The following is a 14,795-nucleotide window of genomic DNA, read 5'->3' on the forward strand; positions in this document are numbered from 1 at the left end:
GGGCGGCAGGGAAAAGCCTGGGAACTATAGACCAGTGAGCCTGACATCTGTAGTGGGTAAGTTGTTAGAGGGTATTCTGAGAGACAGGATCTACAGGCATTTGGAGAGGCAGGGACTAATTAGGAACAGTCAGCATGGTTTTGTGAGAGGAAAATCATGTCTCACGAATTTGATTGAGTTTTTTGAAGGGGTAACCAAGAAGATAGATGAGGGCTGTGCAGTAGACGTGGTCTACATGGACTTCAGCAAAGCATTTGACAAGGTACCGCATGGTAGGTTGTTACATAAGGTTAAATCTCATGGGATCCAAGGTGAGGTAGCCAATTGGATACAAAATTGGCTTGACGACAGAAGACAGAGGGTGGTTGTCGAGGGTTGTTTTTCAAACTGGATGCCTGTGTCCAGCGGTGTGCCTCAGGGATCGGTGCTGGGTCCGCTGTTATTTGTTATTTATATTAATGATTTGGATGAGAATTTAGGAGGCATGGTTAGTAAGTTTGCAGATGACACCAAGATTGGTGGCATTGTGGACAGTGAAGAAGGTTATCTAGGATTGCAACGGGATCTTGATAAATTGGGCCAGTGGGCCGATGAATGGCAGATGGAGTTTAATTTAGATAGATGTGAGGTGATGCATTTTGGTAGATCGAATCGGGCCAGGACCTACTCCGTTAATGGTAGGGCGTTGGGGAGAGTTATAGAACAAAGAGATCTAGGAGTACAGATTCATAGCTCCTTGAAAGTGGAGTCACAGGTGGATAGGGTGGTGAAGAAGGCATTCAGCATGCTTGGTTTCATTGGTCAGAACATTGAATGCAGGAGTTGGGATGTCTTGTTGAAGTTGTACAGGGCATTGGTGAGGCCACACTTGGAGTACTGTGTACAGTTCTGGTCACCCTATTATAGAAAGGATATTATTAAACTAGAAAGAGTGCAGAAAAGATTTACTAGGATGCTACCGGGACTTGATGGTTTGACTTACAGGGAGAGGTTAGACAGACTGGGACTTTATTCCCTGGAGAGTAGGAGATTAAGGGGTGATCTTATAGAAGTCTATAAAATAATGAGGGGCATAGATAAGGTCGATAGTCAAAATCTTTTCCCAAAGGTAGGGGAGTCTATAACGAGGGGGCACAGATTTAAGGTGAGAGGGGAGAGATACAAAAGGATCCAGAGGGGCAATTTTTTCACTCAAAGGGTGGTGAGTGTCTGGAACGAGCTGCCAGAGGCAGTAGTAGAGGCGGGTACAATTTTGTCTTTTAAAAAGCATTTGGACAGTTACATGGGGAAGATGGGTATCGAGGGATATGGGCCAAGTGCAGGCAATTGGGACTAGCTTAGTGGTATAAACTGGGCGACATGGACATGTTGGGCCGAAGGGCCTGTTTCCATGTTGTAACTTCTATGATTCTATGATTCTATGATTCTATCTACTCTGTCCAGACCCCTCTAAGGAGAACAGAGAAGGTTGAGAGGAGATTTGATAGAGGTGTTCAAAATCATGAAGGGTTTAGACAGAGTAGATAGCCAAACCAAATTAGCAATCATACTGTGGAGGATGAACTCCTGGAGTGTGTACGAGATGGATTTTTAGACCAATATGTTGAGGAGCCAACCAGGGAACAGGCTATCCTAGATTGGGTATTGTGCAATGAGAAGGGGTTAATTAATATTCTTGTTGTGCAGGGTCCTTTAGGGAAGAGTGACCATAACATGATAGAATTCTTTATTGAGATGGAAAGTGAAGTAGTCCAATCTGAAACCAAGGTCCTAAATCTAAACAAAAGAAACTATGAAGGTATGAGGAGTGAGTTGGCTATGATAGATTGGGAAGCTTCATTAAAAGGCATGATGGTGGAGAGGCAACGACTGACATTTAAGGAACGAATGCATGAATTGTAACAATTATACATTCCTTTCTGGCACAAAAACACAAAAGGAAAAGCGGCCCAACCATGGCTAACAAAAGAAATTAAGGATAGTATTAGATCCAAAGAGGAGTCATATAAAGTTGCCAGAAAAAGTAGCCAGCCTGAGGATTGGGAGCAGTTTAGAATTCAGCAAAAATGGACCAAGAGGTTGATTAAGAGGGAAAAATAGAGTATGAGAGTAAACTTGCAAGGAACATAAAAAGTGGACTGTAAAAGCTTCTACAAGTATGTAAAAAGAAAAAGATTAGTGAAGACAAATGTAGGTCCCTTACAGTCAGAAACGGGAGAATTTATAATGGGGAACAAGGAAATGGCAGAGAAATTAAACAAATACTTTGGTTCTGTCTTCACAGAAGAGGACACAAATAACTTCCCAGAAATGCTAGGGAACCAAGGGACTAGTGAGAAGGAGGAATTAAAGGAAATTAGTATTAGTAAAAAAATAGTGCTGGAGAAATTAATAGGACTGAAAGCCGATAAATCCCCAGGGCCTGATAATCTGCATCCCAGAGTACTAAAAGAGGTAGCCATGGAAATAGTGGATGCATTAGTTGTCATCTTCCAAAATTCTATAGATTATGGAACAGTTCCTGCAGATTGGAGGGTGGCAAATGTAACCCCACTATTTAAAAAAGGAGGGAGAGAGAAAACAGGGAATTCCAGACCGGTTAGCCTAACATCAGTAGTGGGGAAAATGCTAGAGTCTATTATAAAGGATGTGATAACAGGACACTGAGAAAATATCAACGGGATTAGACAAAGTCAACATGGGTTTATGAAAGGGAAATCATGTTTGACAAACCTACTGGAGTTTTTTGAGGATGTAACTGGTAGAATAGATAAGGGAGAACCAGTGGATGTGGTTTATTTGGATTTTCAGAAGGCCTTTGATAAAGTCCCATATAAGAGGTTAGTGTACAAAATTAAAGCATGTGGGATTGGAGGTAATATACTGGCATGGATTGAAAATTGGTTGACAGACAGGAAACAGAGAGTAGGAATAAATGGGTCTTTCTCGGGGTGGCAGGCAGTGACTAGTGGGGTACCACAGGGATCAGTGCTTGGGCCCCATCTATTCACAATATATATCAATGATTTGGATGAGGGAACCAAATGTAATATTTCCAAGTTTGCTGACGACACAAAACTAGGTGGGATCGTGAGTTGTGAGGAGGATGCAAAGAGGCTTCAAGGCGATTTAGACAAGTTGAGTGAGTGGGCAAATACATGGCAGATGCAGTATAATGTGGGTAAATGTGAAGTTATCCACTTCAGAAGGAAAAACAGAGGATTTGAGTACAGGAACAGGGATGTCTTACTGCAGTTATACAGGGCCTTGGTGAGACCACACCTGGAGTATTGTGTGCAGTTTTGGTCTCCTTACCTAAGGAAGGATATAGTTGCCATGGAGGGAGTGCAGCGAAGGTTCACCAGACTGATTCCTGGGATGGCAGGACTGTCGTATGAGGAGAGATTGGGTCGACTCGGCCTGTATTCACTCGAGTTTAGAAGAACGAGAGGGGATCTCATTGAAACATATAAAATTCTGACAGGGCGAGACAGACTGGAGCAGGGAGGATGTTTCCCCTGGCTGGGGGGTCCAGAACGAGGGGTCACAGTCTCAGGATACGGGGTAGGACATTTAGAACTGAGATGAGGAGAAATTTCTTCACTCAGAGGGTGGTGAACCTGTGGAATTCTCTACCACAGAAGGCTGTGGAGGCCAAATCACTGAATATATTTAAGAAGGAGCTAGATAGATTTCTAGACACAGAAGGCATCAAGGGGTATGGGGAGAGAGCAGGAATATGGTATTGAGATAGAGGATCGGCCATGATCATATTGAATGGCGAAGGGCCGAATGGTCGACTCCTGCTCCTATTTTCTATGTTTCTATCGAGAGAACTGTGCTCAGTCTATCCACGTAACTAAAGTCCCTCATCCCTGGAATCATTCCAGTGAATCTCTTCTGCACCCTCTCTAAGGCCTTCACATCTTTCCTAAAGTGCGGTGCCCAGAACTGGACACAATACTCCGGTTGTGGCCGAACCAGTGTTTTATAAAGGTTTAGCATAACTTCCATGATTCAGTGTTCTCCGCCTCTATTAATAAAGACCAGGATCCCCTATGCTTTTTTAACAGCCTTCTCAACTTGTCCTGCCACCTTCAAAGATTTGTGTACATACACCCCCAGGTCTCTCTGTTCCTGTATTAAAATTGTACCATATAGTTTATTTTGCCTCTCCTCATTCTTCCCACCAAAATGTATCACTTCTTAATTCTCTTTGTTAAATTTCATCTGCCATGTGTCTGCCCATTTCACCAGTCTGTCTCTGTCCTCCTGAAGTCTGTTACTATCCTCCTCATTGTTTACTACATTTCTGAGTTTCGTGTCATCTGCAAACTTTGAAATGATACCCTCTATACCCAAGTCCAGGTCATTAATATATATCAAAAAGAGCAGTGGTCCTAATACCGACCCCTGGGGAACACCACTATATACTTCCCTCCAGTCTGAAAAACAAACGTTCACCACTAAATTTATAAAAATAAATATAATTTCTCCAGCTTTCAGTGTAACCAACAGTGTGTCACAAAAAGGCTGGAAAATCAGCAAAGCAAACTCTGTTTTCTGTCCCTTGGCCAATTTTGTATCCATGCTGCCACTGTCCCTTTAATTCCACGGGCTTTAATTTTGCTAACGAGTCTATTATGTGGTATTTTATCAAATGCCTTTTGAAAGTCCATATACACAACATCAACCGCACTACCCTCATTAACCCTCTCCGCTACTTCATCAAAGAACTCAATCAAGTTAGTCAAACACGATTTTCATTTAACAAATCTGAGCTGGCTTGTATTTATTAGTCCAGACTGTTCCTGTATAGAGAGGAGAGGAACTCTGCCTGTATGTCTGATTGTTGCAATTCCCTCCATTAGTCCGATGTGGATTAATGCCATTTTTGTTCACAGCTTGAGAAGCTGCAGATTGCACCCTGGACCCACTCCAGACAGAGGCCTGTTTCCAGGGCACTGGTTACCACTGAGGAGAGGAGCAGAAACCCAGGGAGACGGCACAGATATTCGACAGACACCGACCGCAGGTCAGCACACAGAGGCTTTTTGTTTTCGAGCTCTGTAACACAAGACAAGCTAATTGAAATGAGCCTGGGGAGTGAGCCTGGGGAGTGAGACTCGGGAATGAGAATGGGGAGTGAGCCTGGGGAGTGAGACTGGGGAATGAGAATGGGGACTGAGCCTGGGGACTGGGGAGTGAGCCTGGGGAGTGAGCCTGGGGACTGGGGAGTGAGCCTGGGGAATGAGAATGGGGAGTGAGCCTGGGGAGTGAGCCTGGGGAGTGAGCCTGGGGACTGGGGAGTGAGCCTGGGGAGTGAGTCTAGGGAATGAGAATGAGGAGTGAGCCTGGGGACTGGGGAATGAGCCTGGGGAGTGAGCCTGGGGAATGAGAATGGGGAGTGACCCTGGGGACTGGGGTGTGAGCCTGGGGAGTAAGCATGGGGAGTGAGCCTGGGGCCTTGGGAGTGAGCCTGGGGAGTGAGCCTTGAGGGTGAACATGGGGAATGAGCAAGGGAGTGAGAATGAGGAGTGAGAATGGGGAGTGAGCCTGGGCCTTGGCAGTGAGCCTGGGGAGTGAGCCTGGGGAATGAGAATGGGGACTGGGGAGTGAGCCTGGGGAGTGAGCCTGGGGAGTGAGAATGGGGACTGGGGAGTGAGCCTGAGGAGTGAGCCTGGGGAGCGGGGAGTGAGCCTGGGGAGTGGGAAGTGAGCCTGGGGAGTGAGCCTGGGGAGTGGGGAGTGAGCCTGGGGAGTGGGAAGTGAGCCTGGGGAGTGAGCCTGGGGAGTGGGGAGTGAGCCTGGGGAGTGGGAAGTGAGCCTGGGGAGTGGGGAGTGAGCCTGGGGAGTGGGGAGTGAGCCTGGGGAGTGAGCCTGGGGAGTGGGGAGTGAGCCTGGGGAGTGGGGAGTGAGCCTGGGGAGTGGGGAGTGAGCCTGGGGAGTGGGGAGTGAGCCTGGGGAGTGAGCCTGGGGAGTGGGGAGTGAGCCTGGGGAGTGGGGAATGAGCCTGGGGAGTGAGCCTGGGGACTGGGGTGTGAGCATGGGGAGTAAGCATGGGGAGTGAGCCTGGGGCCTTGGGAGTGAGCCTGGGGAGTGAGCCTTGAGGGTGAACATGGGGAATGAGCAAGGGAGTGAGAATGGGGAGTGAGAATGGGGAGTGAGCCTGGGCCTTGGCAGTGAGCCTGGGGAGTGAGCCTGGGGAATGAGAATGGGGACTGGGGAGTGAGCCTGGGGAGTGAGCCTGGGGAGTGAGAATGGGGACTGGGGAGTGAGCCTGAGGAGTGAGCCTGGGGACTGGGGAGTGAGCCTGGGGAGTGAGCCTGGGGAATGAGAATGGGGAGTGAGCCTGGGGACTGGGGAGTGAGCCTGGGGAGTGAGCATGGGGACTGGGGAGTGAGCCTGGGGAGTGAGCATGGGGAATGAGAATGGGGAGTGAGCCTGGGGACTGGGGAGTGAGCCTGGGGAGTGAGCATGGGGAGTGAGCCTGGGGCCTTGGGAGTGAGCCTTGAGAGTGAACATAGGGAATTTTTTATTTTTTTATTCGTTCACGGGATGAGGGCGTCGCTGGCAAGGCCAGCATTTATTGCCCATCCCTAATTGCCCTCGAGAAATGAGCATGGGGAGTGAGCCTGGGGAGTGAGAATGCGGAGTGAGCCTGGGGAGTGAACATGGGGAATGAGCCTGGGGAATGAGCCTGGGGAGTGAGCCTGGGGAGTGAACATGGGGAATGAGCATGGGGAGTGAGAATGTGGAGTGAGAATGGGGACTGGGGAGTGAGCCTGGGGAGTGATCCTGGGGACTGGGGAGTGAGCCTGGGGAGTGAGCCTGGGGACTGGGGAGTGAGCTTGGGGAGTGAGCCTGGAGAGTGAACATGGGGAATGAGCATGGGGAGTGAGAATGCGGAGTGAGATAGGGACTGGGGAGTGAGCCTGGGGAGTGATCCTGGGGACTGGGGAGTGAGCCTGGGGAATGAGTCTGGGGAATGAGACTGGGGAGTGATCCTGGGGACTGGGGAGTGAGCCTGGGGAGTGAGCCTGGGGACTGGGGAGTGAGTCTGGGGAGTGAGCCTGGAGAGTGAACATGGGGAATGAGCATGGGGAGTGAGAATGGGGAGTGAGCCTGGGGAACGAGCCTGAGGAGTGAGAATGCAGTGTGAGAATGAGGAGTGAACATGGGGAATGAGCCTGGGGAGTGAACCTGGGGAGTGAGAATGGGGAGTGAGAATGGGGACTGGGGAGTGAGCCTGGGGAGTGAGCCTGGGGACTGGGGAATGAGACTGGGGAGTGAGCCTGGGGACTGGGGAGTGAGCATGGGGAGTGAGCTGGGGAATGGGGAGTGAGCCTGGGGAATGGGGAATGAGCTGGGGAGTGAGCATGGGGAATGAAAATCGGGAGTGAGCCTGGGGAGTGAGCCTGGGGAGTGAGAATGGGGAATGAGAATGGGGACTGGGGAGTGAGCCTGGGGACTGGGGAGTGAGACTGGGGAGTGAGCCTGGGGACTGGGGAGTGAGCCTGGGGAGTGAGCATGGGGACTGGGGAGTGAGCCTGGGGAATGGGGAATGAGGTGGGAAGTGAGCCTGGGACGTGGGGTGTGAGCCTGGGGAGTGAGCCTGGGGAGTGGGGAGTGAGCCTGGGGAATGGGGAATGAGCTGGGGAGTGAGCATGGGGAATGAAAATTGGGAGTGAGCCTGGGGAGTGAGAATGGGGAATGAGAATGGGGAGTGGGGAGTGAGCCTGGCGACTGGGGAGTGAGACTGGGGAGTGAGCCTGCAGACTGGGGAGTGAGCCTGGGGAGTGAGCCTGGGGACTGGGGAATGAGACTGGGTAGTGAGCCTGGGGACTGGGGCGTGAGCATGGGGAGTGAGCTGGGGAATGGGGAGTGAGCCTGGGGAATGGGGAATGAGCTGGGGAGTGAGCATGGGGAATGAAAATCGGGAGTGAGCCTGGGGAGTGAGCCTGGGGAGTGAGAATGGGGAATGAGAATGGGGACTGGGGAGTGAGCCTGGGGATTGGGGAGTGAGACTGGGGAGTGAGCCTGGGGACTGGGGAGTGAGCCTGGGGAGTGAGCATGGGGACTGGGGAGTGAGCCTGGGGAATGGGGAATGAGGTGGGAAGTGAGCCTGGGGAGTGGGGTGTGAGCCTGGGGAGTGAGCCTGGGGAGAGGGGATTGAGCCTGGGGAGTGAGCCTGAGGAGTGGGGAGTGAGCCTGGGGAGTGGGGAGTGAGCCTGGGGAGTGAGCCTGGGCAGTGGGGTGTGAGCCTGGGAGTGAGCTCGGGAGTGGGGAGTGAGCCTGGGGAGTAGGGAGTAAGCCTGGGGAGTGAGCCTGGGGAGTGGGGAGTGAGCCTGGGGAGTGAGCCTGGGGATCGGGGAGTGAGCCTGGGGAGTGGGGAGTGAGCCTGGGGAGTGGGAAGTGAGCCTGGGGAGTGAGCCTGGGGAGTGGGGAGTGAGCCTAGGGATCGGGGAGTGAGCCTGGGGAGCGGGGAGTGAGCCTGGGGAGTGGGAAGTGAGCCTGGGGAGTGAGCCTGGGGAGTGGGGAGTGAGCCTGGGGAGTGGGAAGTGAGCCTGGGGAGTGAGCCTGGGGAGCGGGGAGTGAGCCTGGGGAGTGGGAAGTGAGCCTGGGGAGTGGGGAGTGAGCCTGGGGAGTGGGAAGTGAGCCTGGGGAGTGAGCCTGGGGAGTGGGGAGTGAGCCTGGGGAGTGGGGAGTGAGCCTGGGGAGTGGGGAGTGAGCCTGGGGAGTGGGGAGTGAGCCTGGGGAGTGAGCCTGGGGAGTGGGGAGTGAGCCTGGGGAGTGGGGAATGAGCCTGGGGAGTGAGCATGGGGAGTGGGGAGTGAGCCTGGGGAGTGGGGAGTGAGCCTGGGGAGTGAGCCTGGGGAGTGGGGAGTGAGCCTGGGGAGTGGGGAGTGAGCCTGGGGAGTGGGGAGTGAGCCTGGGGAGTGGGGAGTGAGCCTGGGGAGTGAGCCTGGGGAGTGGGGAGTGAGCCTGGGGAGTGAGAATGGGGAGTGGGGAGTGAGCCTGGGGAGTGGGGAGTGAGCCTGGGGAGTGGGGAGTGAGCCTGGGGAGTGAGAATGGGGAGTGGGGAGTGAGCCTGGGGAGTGGGGAGTGAGCCTGGGGAGTGGGGAGTGAGCCTGGGGAGTGAGCCTGGGGAGTGGGGAGTGAGCCTGGGGAGTGAGAATGGGGAGTGGGGAGTGAGCCTGGGGAGTGGGGAGTGAGCCTGGGGAGTGGGGAGTGAGCCTGGGGAGTGAGCCTGGGGAGTGGGGAGTGAGCCTGGGGAGTGAGAATGGGGACTGGGGAGTGAGCCTGGGGAGTGAGCATGGGGACTGGGGAGTGAGCCTGGGGAATGGGGAATGAGGTGGGAAGTGAGCCTGGGGAGTGGGGTGTGAGCCTGGGGAGTGAGCCTGGGGAGAGGGGATTGAGCCTGGGGAGTGAGCCTGAGGAGTGGGGAGTGAGCCTGGGGAGTGGGGAGTGAGCCTGGGGAGTGAGCCTGGGCAGTGGGGTGTGAGCCTGGGAGTGAGCTGGGGAGTGGGGAGTGAGCCTGGGGAGTAGGGAGTAAGCCTGGGGAGTGAGCCTGGGGAGTGGGGAGTGAGCCTGGGGAGTGAGCCTGGGGATCGGGGAGTGAGCCTGGGGAGTGGGGAGTGAGCCTGGGGAGTGGGAAGTGAGCCTGGGGAGTGAGCCTGGGGAGTGGGGAGTGAGCCTAGGGATCGGGGAGTGAGCCTGGGGAGCGGGGAGTGAGCCTGGGGAGTGGGAAGTGAGCCTGGGGAGTGAGCCTGGGGAGTGGGGAGTGAGCCTGGGGAGTGGGAAGTGAGCCTGGGGAGTGAGCCTGGGGAGCGGGGAGTGAGCCTGGGGAGTGGGAAGTGAGCCTGGGGAGTGGGGAGTGAGCCTGGGGAGTGAGCCTGGGGAGTGAGCCTGGGGAGTGGGGAGTGAGCCTGGGGAGTGGGGAGTGAGCCTGGGGAGTGGGGAGTGAGCCTGGGGAGTGGGGAGTGAGCCTGGGGAGTGAGCCTGGGGAGTGGGGAGTGAGCCTGGGGAGTGGGGAATGAGCCTGGGGAGTGAGCCTGGGGAGTGGGGAGTGAGCCTGGGGAGTGGGGAGTGAGCCTGCGGAGTGAGCCTGGGGAGTGGGGAGTGAGCCTGGGGAGTGGGGAGTGAGCCTGGGGAGTGGGGAGTGAGCCTGGGGAGTGGGGAGTGAGCCTGGGGAGTGAGCCTGGGGAGTGGGGAGTGAGCCTGGGGAGTGAGAATGGGGAGTGGGGAGTGAGCCTGGGGAGTGGGGAGTGAGCCTGGGGAGTGGGGAGTGAGCCTGGGGAGTGAGAATGGGGAATGAGAATGGGGAGTGGGGAGTGAGCCTGGCGACTGGGGAGTGAGACTGGGGAGTGAGCCTGCAGACTGGGGAGTGAGCCTGGGGAGTGAGACTGGGGACTGGGGAATGAGACTGGGTAGTGAGCCTGGGGACTGGGGCGTGAGCATGGGGAGTGAGCTGGGGAATGGGGAGTGAGCCTGGGGAATGGGGAATGAGCTGGGGAGTGAGCATGGGGAATGAAAATCGGGAGTGAGCCTGGGGAGTGAGCCTGGGGAGTGAGAATGGGGAATGAGAATGGGGACTGGGGAGTGAGCCTGGGGATTGGGGAGTGAGACTGGGGAGTGAGCCTGGGGACTGGGGAGTGAGCCTGGGGAGTGAGCATGGGGACTGGGGAGTGAGCCTGGGGAATGGGGAATGAGGTGGGAAGTGAGCCTGGGGAGTGGGGTGTGAGCCTGGGGAGTGAGCCTGGGTTGAGGGGATTGAGCCTGGGGAGTGAGCCTGAGGAGTGGGGAGTGAGCCTGGGGAGTGGGGAGTGAGCCTGGGGAGTGAGCCTGGGCAGTGGGGTGTGAGCCTGGGAGTGAGCTGGGGAGTGGGGAGTGAGCCTGGGGAGTAGGGAGTAAGCCTGGGGAGTGAGCCTGGGGAGTGGGGAGTGAGCCTGGGGAGTGAGCCTGGGGATCGGGGAGTGAGCCTGGGGAGTGGGGAGTGAGCCTGGGGAGTGGGAAGTGAGCCTGGGGAGTGAGCCTGGGGAGTGGGGAGTGAGCCTAGGGATCGGGGAGTGAGCCTGGGGAGCGGGGAGTGAGCCTGGGGAGTGGGAAGTGAGCCTGGGGAGTGAGCCTGGGGAGTGGGGAGTGAGCCTGGGGAGTGGGAAGTGAGCCTGGGGAGTGAGCCTGGGGTGCGGGGAGTGAGCCTGGGGAGTGGGAAGTGAGCCTGGGGAGTGGGGAGTGAGCCTGGGGAGTGAGCCTGGGGAGTGAGCCTGGGGAGTGGGGAGTGAGCCTGGGGAGTGGGGAGTGAGCCTGGGGAGTGGGGAGTGAGCCTGGGGAGTGGGGAGTGAGCCTGGTGAGTGAGCCTGGGGAGTGGGGAGTGAGCCTGGGGAGTGGGGAATGAGCCTGGGGAGTGAGCCTGGGGAGTGGGGAGTGAGCCTGGGGAGTGGGGAGTGAGCCTGGGGAGTGAGCCTGGGGAGTGGGGAGTGAGCCTGGGGAGTGGGGAGTGAGCCTGGGGAGTGGGGAGTGAGCCTGGGGAGTGGGGAGTGAGCCTGGGGAGTGAGCCTGGGGAGTGGGGAGTGAGCCTGGGGAGTGAGAATGGGGAGTGGGGAGTGAGCCTGGGGAGTGGGGAGTGAGCCTGGGGAGTGGGGAGTGAGCCTGGGGAGTGAGAATGTTGAGTGGGGAGTGAGCCTGGGGAGTGGGGAGTGAGCCTGGGGAGTGGGGAGTGAGCCTGGGGAGTGAGCCTGGGGAGTGGGGAGTGAGCCTGGGGAGTGAGAATGGGGAGTGGGGAGTGAGCCTGGGGAGTGGGGAGTGAGCCTGGGGAGTGGGGAGTGAGCCTGGGGAGTGGGGAGTGAGCCTGGGGAGTGAGCCTGGGGAGTGGGGAGTGAGCCTGGGGAGTGAGAATGGGGAGTGGGGAGTGAGCCTGGGGAGTGGGGAGTGAGCCTGGGGAGTGGGGAGTGAGCCTGGGGAGTGAGAATGGGGAGTGGGGAGTGAGCCTGGGGAGTGGGGAGTGAGCCTGGGGAGTGGGGAGTGAGCCTGGGGAGTGGGGAGTGAGCCTGGGGAGTGAGCCTGGGGAGTGGGGAGTGAGCCTGGGGAGTGAGAATGGGGAGTGGGGAGTGAGCCTGGGGAGTGGGGAGTGAGCCTGGGGAGTGGGGAGTGAGCCTGGGGAGTGGGGAGTGAGCCTGGGGAGTGAGAATGGGGAGTGGGGAGTGAGCCTGGGGAGTGGGGAGTGAGCCTGGGGAGTGGGGAGTGAGCCTGGGGAGTGAGCCTGGGGAGTGGGGAGTGAGCCTGGGGAGTGAGAATGGGGAGTGGGGAGTGAGCCTGGGGAGTGGGGAGTGAGCCTGGGGAGTGGGGAGTGAGCCTGGGGAGTGGGGAGTGAGCCTGGGGAGTGAGCCTGGGGAGTGGGGAGTGAGCCTGGGGAGTGAGAATGGGGAGTGGGGAGTGAGCCTGGGGAGTGGGGAGTGAGCCTGGGGAGTGGGGAGTGAGCCTGGGGAGTGAGAATGGGGAGTGGGGAGTGAGCCTGGGGAGTGGGGAGTGAGCCTGGGGAGTGGGGAGTGAGCCTGGGGAGTGGGGAGTGAGCCTGGGGAGTGAGCCTGGGGAGTGGGGAGTGAGCCTGGGGAGTGAGAATGGGGAGTGGGGAGTGAGCCTGGGGAGTGGGGAGTGAGCCTGGGGAGTGGGGAGTGAGCCTGGGGAGTGAGAATGGGGAGTGGGGAGTGAGCCTGGGGAGTGGGGAGTGAGCCTGGGGAGTGGGGAGTGAGCCTGGGGAGTGGGGAGTGAGCCTGGGGAGTGAGCCTGGGGAGTGGGGAGTGAGCCTGGGGAGTGAGAATGGGGAGTGGGGAGTGAGCCTGGGGAGTGGGGAGTGAGCCTGGGGAGTGGGGAGTGAGCCTGGGGAGTGAGCCTGGGGAGTGGGGAGTGAGCCTGGGGAGTGAGAATGGGGAGTGGGGAGTGAGCCTGGGGAGTGGGGAGTGAGCCTGGGGAGTGGGGAGTGAGCCTGGGGAGTGAGCCTGGGGAGTGGGGAGTGAGCCTGGGGAGTGAGAATGGGGAGTGGGGAGTGAGCCTGGGGAGTGGGGAGTGAGCCTGGGGAGTGGGGAGTGAGCCTGGTGTGTCGAGGGGCTGCTGCACCCTTCCATGTTGGAGCTGTTTTGCCCGTTCTGATTGGTGCCTGGGTTTTACTGGACTGGTGGGACCAGGATGTTTGCAGGTCCTGTGGAACCTCCTGGAATATCGCCCAGACAGTCAATAACTGTGAAACTGTACTCACTGAAAGGGTTAAACGGTAGAGGTCAGTGAAGGGTCAGAATACAATAATCTACAAGATTGCGAGCTCTGCTGGTGGAATGATGGTTGTTTATTTGTGCACCGTTTCTCTCACTGACTCTGCAAAGCTCATCCTTCCAATCCTCTTCCCAGACATAAAGTGGATGAGTTATGTGAGAGAGGTCGTGGCCGAGGGAAACGCTCGTGTCAGGAATGTGGGAGGTGCTGTAAGAAAGCCAGCACCCTGAAGATCCACCTACAGACTCACAACAACTCGCGTCCTCATCACTGCAAGATCTGCAATTGCTCCTTCAAAACAAAAGGTAGGGGCCCTGTCTCTGAGGGCAGACAGACCCCTGTCAGAGGGGACCGGCCGTTGACCCCTGTCAGAGGGGACCGACCGTTGACCCCTGTCAGAGGGGACCGACCGTTGACCCCTGTCAGAGGGGACCGGCCGTTGACCCCTGTCAGAGGGGACCGACCATTGACCCCTGTCAGAGGGGACCGACCGTTGACCCCTGTCAGAGGGGACCAACCATTGGAACCATTAACCAAAAAGCTCTCTCATTTTCTCAGGGAACTTAACAAAGCACACCAAGTCCAAGGTTCACAGTGAAAAGCACATGGAGCCAGAGGTCTGGACATGCCCAGAGGAGAATGTTCCTGTGGAAGATGGTGGAAGGTGTGCTGACAGAGATGATCAAGGTGTGATATCATTATTGATGGCAAGGGTTGGTTTGTGCTCTGTAGGTGGGGAGTTCCTAATATCCCAGGTCTATAAGGGCAGGGGTTACACGCAGGACACACCTCTCCTTGCCGTGCACCTTGACCCTGGCCCCTTCACCTGACCCACAGAGATGATTCCAACTGCCCTTCGAAGGGAGTTTGTTAAATTTGTGTGGGCGGAGGGAAAGTGAGATGGACTGTCAGAGCCACAGGCCTGTGGACATTGTGAGATTAAACAATGATCAGAGTCCTCACAATCAGACAATTCACAGCACAGCTTCAGAAATACTCTGATCTTCAATCTCAGGCCTTAATTGGATGAATTCTAACTCTCAATTCTTTCATTCAAGTCATTTACAAATCGAGTGAAAGGCTGAGGCACCAGCACCCTGGGGACACCACCAGTCACACCCTGCCAATCACAGAGCCTTCCCTTCATCCCCACTCTCTGTCTCCAAACTCACAACCAATTATTGACCAGAGCTACAAAGTTACCCCGAATTGTTGGCCCCGGCTATGGGTGGAAAGTTTTCAAAAGACCCATCAGCTTTAACATTCACCACAGTAAATCTCAGGAGACAAGGGTTTCCTGTTACTGGCAGTGAATTGCTTGAAAATCAGGTGTCATTGGAGCACAAGCTTGGCTGGCAGTGACTGGGACACAGACTGTGAGGAACTGGGACACAGACTGTGAGACTCTGGGACACAGACTGTGAGACTCTGGGACACAGACTGTGAGGAACTGGGACACAGACTGTGAGACTCTGGGACACAGACTGTGAGACTCTGGGACACAGACTGTGAGACTCTGGGACACAG

The 14,795-nt window shown here is 56.2% G+C and overlaps 1 protein-coding gene across 1 annotated transcript in view; it reads left to right on the plus strand.

Moving 5' to 3' along the window:
• Window positions 1–14,795, plus strand: part of LOC137309604 (zinc finger protein 40-like) — a 77,382-nt gene that overhangs the window by 11,176 nt on the left and 51,411 nt on the right. Inside the window, exons 2-4 of the mRNA XM_067977710.1 lie at window positions 4,905–5,035; window positions 13,404–13,573; window positions 13,827–13,955. Of these exons, the coding sequence (XP_067833811.1) occupies window positions 4,905–5,035; window positions 13,404–13,573; window positions 13,827–13,955 (430 nt within the window). The remainder of the gene's footprint in view (window positions 1–4,904; window positions 5,036–13,403; window positions 13,574–13,826; window positions 13,956–14,795) is intronic.

This window comes from Heptranchias perlo, unplaced genomic scaffold (genome assembly GCF_035084215.1).
Source record: "Heptranchias perlo isolate sHepPer1 unplaced genomic scaffold, sHepPer1.hap1 HAP1_SCAFFOLD_171, whole genome shotgun sequence".
NCBI classification, from domain to species: domain Eukaryota; kingdom Metazoa; phylum Chordata; class Chondrichthyes; order Hexanchiformes; family Hexanchidae; genus Heptranchias; species Heptranchias perlo.